Source organism: Phalaenopsis equestris, unplaced genomic scaffold (genome assembly GCF_001263595.1).
Source record: "Phalaenopsis equestris unplaced genomic scaffold, ASM126359v1 Scaffold209243, whole genome shotgun sequence".
Classification (NCBI taxonomy): domain Eukaryota; kingdom Viridiplantae; phylum Streptophyta; class Magnoliopsida; order Asparagales; family Orchidaceae; genus Phalaenopsis; species Phalaenopsis equestris.
This window is the reverse complement of record NW_018228421.1, coordinates 1-7,893: the sequence shown is the minus strand read 5'-3', so window position 1 is coordinate 7,893 and position 7,893 is coordinate 1. Positions and strand designations below refer to the sequence as shown.

Below are 7,893 nucleotides of genomic sequence, written 5' to 3'. Positions count from 1 at the left end.
ATAAATGAATAAAAGACAGCCAAATAGTAGTTATTTCTACACTTGCATGCTCAGAATGAGATGCATCTACATACACATATCTAATTAAGTGATAAACAGAACAAACATGTTGCATTTTCAGTAGTTTTGAACAGAAATATGATAGAATGGAATGACACAAAATTAACAATTATTCATGATACAAACAATCAGATGAATACAAACAGAAATGTATTTAAAAATTACAATACAAACACAAAATCTTTTTTTTTTTTTCTTCAATGTGGTAAGACGTAAAAATTACAATACAAACACAAAATCTTTTTTTTTCTTCAATGTGGTAAGACGGTATTATTGCTGAAAGATCCAGTAAATAAAAGCCAAGATAAAAAAAAACAATGCTATCCCCTAAAAAGAATCAACATGAAAAAATTATAAAAAAATAAGGTAAATAGATAACATTGAGAAAAAAAACCTTCAATAAAATGATTCAACTGTCCTTTATTCATAATCTCGAGTGGATAAAAATGAATAGATCTTTTTAAAAGGACTACCGCAGGAAAATAATATGTAAGATATTGATAGCTATAGCCTCTCACTTACTGTTGGCCCAGCAATCAGAGAAGTTCCAGAATCAGCTATAGCAGCACAACCACCGGAACAGAATCCTGGAAATAAAAAATTTAAGGAAAAAGCATGTTAGGAAGTACAATTGCATCAAATGACAAGAAAGATTTAGGATTAGAAACGCTACCAGTTGTTTGGCCACCAATAAGGACATCACCCATATCAAACTGTTGCATGAAAAAATAAAACCGGAAAAAAAAAATTTTAATTAGCAACATTAACCACTCAACTGAATATGAAAATCAATTCCATAATCCATTCAATCTGATTGGTGGATTAAGGATCCACCTGCCAGTATCCCTTTTGTGTCACAGGGACGTAAGTATGTTCACCCTCATAATGATTAGGGTCAGACCCTCCAAACACTACTTCACCCCCATCGCCATCATTTGAATTTCTATTAAACCAAAAAGAAAAAACAGGATCCCTGACAAGTCCCTGATCAATCATGTTGTACCTGAATGAAAGTAAATGTTAGTACCTGAATGAAAGTAAATGTTAGACAACGGTTGCCGCGTCAATTTAATATAAAAATAAAACATATATGAACAAGTAGTAAAGTTCAGCAAGCCCTTTTATACAGAAATAGAAAGTAAGATCTCAATATTATGCTATACATTTACAGGTCATTTCACATAATCATCACCAACGTCACTAGTCTTATCCCAAATATGGTTCAACATATCTATAAGGCTTTGCAAAATATAAATTTGAAAGGTTATTTATACGGCTATGACTATATTAGAGAATAGGACCTAAGAAAACCTAACCATTGTCAAAAGAAAATCAAAACTCAAAAGTTAAGATAAACATCATTTGTCTCGTCCCACATATTAGGGGCAAGCTTTATGGATATCATTTTACATTTGTTAGTCGTGAGATTTGCCTGAAGATGTTAAACCAATTCTTTGCAAATAATTATAAAAACCATCTATGTTAACTTAAATACATCCCTTTTCCATTAATATTAATCAACTTGTCAATGAATAGCGCACCATAGCATGAAAGTCCCCATGGAGCTATAGTGGAAAGGCAGCAGGAGATTTTAAACATGACAAAATATATAATCCTATAAAAATTATTGATATGAATAACTATTATTAAAGGATAAAACATCATGAGAAAAAAAAAACTAAAACGATGGTCAAGTTTAGGAGTGATTATTCGGTGCGGACAGCGCACGCAAATTCAATTTGAGTGCACTGTCCAATAAGATTTTAAAAAAAAAATTAAGTAGGGCCCACTGACATACATTTTTTGTAAAGGGAGTATTTTTATTGGTTCAGCGCACGCACGCGAGAATTTTTCCAAGTTTAGGTGTTCAACATCTCAATCACTTGCAATTAAAAATCTTATAATCCATTTGTAAGTCTAATATTTTTGTAAGAGATTAAACTAAACATCAACAAAAAAACTATCATCATCAAATCAAAAAAACTTCCTTCATCAATATCATGGTTATCTCATAAATCAAAATCTTCTTCGTCAAACTTACCATCTTCATATTCGTTTGCAACAATGTTAAATGAAGATTGCTTCCATTTGACTTAAAATCACTCTCTAATATTGTGGCTTTTTTCATAAATATCAATGGTCTTTCCAAAGTACTCCATGACAAATTTCCCTTTTATATATGTATATATATATATATATACATATATATAATTTTTTTAATACCAAATCCTCAAAATCAATATATAGCCCGTACAATCAGTGCAATGCATCATGCGTCATTGCTTATAAATAGCGCAAAAAATGTGCACTTTTGTATGTCACGCTAGGTAGATGGCACTGGAGGTGCATTGTGCCACTGCATGTACCAAAATGTAGGCCATTTTACTTCATTGACATATATGATACTAATCCACACATCTTATCCTATTGGGCATTTTCTAAAATTAGGTGTACATTTCCAAACTACCCCCAAGCTCATTTGGTTACTTGAATAGGGAAAACATTCTTTGAAACACTCAGTTTGAAAACATTCTTTCGCTAGATTGCAACAGTTAGTTGGATGTAGTTAGACATCAACATGAATTTTAATCTTTTCAAACACTTCAAAATTATAAAAAGGAATATTGTCCCTCAGCAATCACTTTTGATCACTGTCATCCATATATCAAACCATTTCCATCTCATGGCAATAACGAGCAGCACAAACATCCATCACTATCAACTACTAAAATAGCATATACTTATCATCTATAACTATGAGTTCTTGTACATAACCTTGCTGCAGAGAATTACAATGGAATAGTGAAAATGCTTCCTCTATTTCCAATATTTCATCTCCTCTCCAATTTCTGCTTGCTGCTTTTCTTAGCATATCAACGAGTTATCTTTTAAATGGCATCCGAATCCAAGCCTCAAAATCTATATCATCAAAAGCCTGTAGAACTCTATGTCCCATGAACCTTTTGAGCACCACTTCTTTCAGTTCCAAAGCCAGCTCATCATCCAAAATGGAAGAAAACTCTATTCCTGTCCAAATCAAATTCTTGATGGCCAAAAAAAAGGACAGTAAACATTCAGCTTACAATAAAAAAGCATCCCACTTAGTAAAGTCCTCAAGTTAGTTTGAACCAATGGCTTTAAGAATACTTGATGGCACCAATGGTAACTGCATAAAAACCATAATTACAGCTTATGGATCTTGGTTGATCAAAATCTCGCCTCTACCTGATGTTGTTTTCTCTCACTCCTCTCTTCTTCTGCATGTTCTCAACTTCGATTTTTATTGAAATATATGGAAAACGCTTGATCAAAGATTGCAATCCACCAACAGGACATGAGTTATCCAACACAAAAATGAGCTACACAATCTGTACATAAATAAGCAATCAATGACACAATATCAAGTTCATGTAAAAGTTAAAGTCGATGTCATTACAACTGCATGTTACTCCATTGACTCGAAATAAATTATAGTTTATAGCACTAAATGGCATACCAACAGCTTAAAAATATTTCAAGACTGCCATTCACACCACGCTTCGACCCATCAATCTTACATAGTGAAGTAATTATTATCACCAATAAAGCTGCTCGTGACAATGCTTCAACCAACAAATTGATAAGCAAATGATTCTAAATTCATCACAATGAATGATACCAGAGTTAACCCAAACCACAATGGGAAAAGCAAATAAACGATTTCAACTCACACACTGAAGGGGGAATTATAGCAAATACAACACAAAAACTCGCACTAGGTCGGGATTTAAGTTGGTGGTGGTGGTCATTAGGGGTTTGGAAGTCTTGGTAGAAGATTGAATGGCAATATGACTGAATGGCAATATGATAGTTGGGTGGTGGTTAGAAGGAGGGGGTTGTAATAGGGAAGGAATTTTGTGTGGCTGTTTTGAGGATAGCAGTAAGGATGGGATGACTGAATGGCAATATGACAGCAAGGGGAAAGGTTTGTGGGGTAGCGACGGTGATGTCAGATGGCAGGATAGAGGTAGAACAACAAAAGGAAGGATTGGCGGGCTGCAACAAAGGTGAGGGTCTGGGAAAGCAAAAATAGTGAAATAGGTGGTAGGACAGCAAGGCGTGGCCAAGGGGAAGGGCGATGGACTGTGGGAGAATAGATGAGAGGGTTGTCTGGGGACTGTGGCAGAGAGGGGGAATGGATGGATAGATTGCAAAAGAGTTGGGTAAAGATAAATATCCCTGCGGGGTCGAAATACAATCAGAGCACCACACGATCCTTGAGGAGCAGTCACCACCTCGAACAATTTACAGCAAGAGCACATTCTCGTCTTTGGATGTAGCCCTCGAAAAGAAAAACGAATTAAAGGCCACAATCTGAAATAAAAAACAATCAAAATCTGAATTCTAAACAAGCACACAACACAATATGTAATAGAAGCTAATAGATAGAAATAAAGTGACATAGAACAGGAAAGAAAATAAAATGTAAAGGTAATATAATAATAGGTAGAGGCTATAGAAGGAATGCGAGGTGGGCAAGACAAGTAATAGAAAGGACAAAAAATCAAATTGGAAGAAAAGGAATGTGGTGTTGTAGCTGCTACAGTACCGTGGCCCAAGCTCCCACGTCAATCTCCTGTCGTTGGGATGGCTTCGGCTTCATTCGTTGCAGCTTTTGATTCCTTATAGCACATAGTCAAGTCAGTCATATTGATGGTAGCAGATAAATCGCAATCCGCTAAAAGGTCCATCATGTGGCATTCCACTACAGGTCTTGATAAAATGAATATGCATCCCTTCTTGGCACATCATAAGCTAAAGTTACATATATATGTTGCTTCCTATAATGTAACTTTTGAGCTCTCTTAAGTCTAAAATCTTCGTCCACCTCTCGTCCTCTGTGGAATATAACTGATAAATTAATATGTGAGGATAAATCAACTATGGGGTGAAATTTGTGATAGGTCGCACATCACTCACTAACAACTACTCAAGAGAGCTCTCTTCTTTACTGACAAGACCTGGATCTCATAGAAGAGTTGTCTTCCTCATCAAGCTCCTAATACAAATTTCAAAGTTGGGTTTCAAACCCTCCTGCATGGACATCCGAAGATGAGTACTATACTGAACTGAATCTAAAATTTGAATGACTCTTAGAAAACTTTTGGACATGGCACAAAATAGTCTCATCTCTTATATGTGGGACCTCCCTCAGTAGGGGCAACTCAAAGATTAGTCTATGGATTTAAATGATTTGAATTCTATTACTGAGGGTTGTCATGTGTCTAATCTCGGCTCACCAAACTAATGGCCCCTTTGGATATCCAAGGGCAATCCAGTTGATGCTCTTCTCAATGTCTTCAAAATCCTAACTCGAGACACCATAATCTCGCACTCTGTCGGAATGCCCATTACATCAGCCAATACCTTCTAGAACAGTTGATATTACCTCAGTTGAAATCTCTATTCAATTGGAATCAATTGTCTCTTCCTCATTGGTTGAAAATTGAGAATCCTCTTCAAAGACTTCATCTTCTTCTGGATCACTGTTAATATGAAGACAGTCCTCCTGCTTTGTGTCCTCGTCGTCTTCAATGTCAACTATGTAATTACCTATTTTTTCAATAACGTCCTACTCCTTGAAACAGAACACCTACTGGTTGTGCAGTCTAATTAAACTGGTACTTGCAAAATTTTTTGGTTGTGACAGATTTTGGAATGTGGATTGGTTCTGCATGTTCTCCACTCTAAATCAGCTTTTCTTCTCACACGATCGTCGTGAATGTTCTTCTAGGTGTTCTTTTGGTTATAAGATCCTGAAGTTGAACTCTATTTGTAAGATGGAGTGGTCACTCAGTGATGATGTCTCTCCCCTTTTGAAGCTAAGGTCTGTAGTTGTCTTCTGCAGTAAACTGGTAGGAATTGACATTGTATCTCTCGCTTCATCTTCAGATTCTCTCATTCTAAATGTGTGGTCTCCTCTCTCGACCTCCTTCGATATTGAATTTCCAAGTCTCATGGCTTTCCTTCTTCATCACTAAAATCCTTCAGATAGAAGGCATTCAGATCCTCGTCTCTGGCTCCCCCTTCAACTCTCCCGATTTAGGTTGAGGGTAGTCTCCCAGTGGGTTTCATCCTTAATGTCCGCAAGCCTCCGCTAATGTCGACGGATCTCTTGCTGCACCTTTTCTTGAGTAGACTCGAGGGAGTATCTCCTTGGTGGCATGGCTAAGGTTTAGAGTTGAGAGATGAAAAAGGGTCTAGTGGACTAGTCGACGGTGTCGAGAATTTAATTTAGGGTTGATGTTATAAATCAGCAAAGGAGAATTAGGGATATGTCAAAATGTGGCTATGGTTTGGGAATATGAAAGAAAAAATTTTGTTAGAGGGGGTAAGGAGGATGCTAGGAAACCCTAGGATATGAATAAAGTTAGGCTAGCTCTGATATTTGATATACAAAATAGGGAAAGCAAATATTATTACTCAAAAGAAACGATTACTCACACACTGGAAGGGGAATTACAATAAATACAACATAAAAACTCACATTATGACAGATTTAAGTTGATAGTGATGATCTTTAGGGGTTTGGGATTGTTGGTAGGTGATTGGGATGGTTGGGTGGTAGTTGGAAGGTGGAGATTGTAACAGGGAACGGATTTTGGGTGGCTATTTTGAGGTGTCAGTAAGCATGGAATGGTTGGACAGCGATATGAAAAAAAAGGGAAGGCTTGTGGGGTTGAGCTGGTGATGTCAGATGGAGGACAGAGATATAACAGCAAGGGGAAGGATTAGAGGGGTGCAACAACAAAGGTGAGGGTCTGAAAGGTGGTTGGGACAACAAAGGGCGGCGATGGGAAGACTATCTGGGGACGACGACAGTAAGGGGGGATGTTTGGAAAGCTTGCAGAGGATTTAAGTAAGGATTAATATCCCTACATATCAAAATACATCTGAAGTACCACTCGATCCTTTGGGAATGGTCGCCACCTCAGACGAGCAACAGTTGGAGCAACTTCTCGTCTTTAGATAAGTCCCTCAGACGGGAAAACATCTTAGAGGCCACAATCTGAAATCAAAAACAATCAAAATTTGAAATCTAAACAAGCACATGACACATATGTAATAGAAGCTAGTGAATAGGAATAAAAGGTCATAAGAAAGGAAAGAAAATAAAAAGGAAAGGTAATATAATAGGAAAAGGCTAGGATAGGAAGGGAAGGTCGGTAGGGAACCAAATAGGAAAAAAAGGTTCGCGGTACTACAGCTGCAATCAAGGAAGAGGTAGAAGTCGATCAGGCCATTAGTCCCAACGACAAGGAGGCACAACCTCCAGCATAGTTCACCCAGCATTCCAATCTCCCAAAAGTGTAAAAGCAACATTTAACTTTGTAGAACAGCATATCAGATACAAACACACACTGATGTTTGTTGCTGGTACGTAATTGATTAAGATGTCCAACTTACCTACTTACTCAACTATTATAATGGCACCTTCCATGACCATTAAAAATTGATTCATAGACATAGAGGCCTTCACCCATCTTACTGCTAATCCTAATCACTAATTCAACCCTCAAATTTATCAGGATGCCCAGCACGCCTTGATCGACGATGAACAAACACTCAATTTCTTACACCAACAAAGGTCTTCTTTCTACTACTCGCAAATTCCACAGCTCCTTCATGTTCCTAGGTTAAATAAACTTACAATCTATTCTCATCCACAAACTTACCTCTGCAAACTATTGTTGTCTACTTCGATACCCTCAACTACAAAGTTAACCATCCATCACTCTTCAACAGATAACCCTCCTTAACCATGATCGACCTTCCAAGATACCAACTACTTCA

General features: G+C 37.0%; 1 protein-coding gene across 1 annotated transcript; it reads right to left on the bottom strand.

The window, feature by feature from the left end:
• Positions 1–541: 541 nt before the first annotated feature.
• Positions 542–4,413, bottom strand: LOC110036612 (phytepsin-like; the record flags this gene model as incomplete). The annotated part of the gene is made up of 4 exons (XM_020741094.1): positions 542–647; positions 734–773; positions 895–1,063; positions 4,349–4,413. Coding segments are annotated over 4 exons (357 nt in total), but the record flags the coding sequence as incomplete, so codon positions are not given.
• Positions 4,414–7,893: the final 3,480 nt, after the last annotated feature.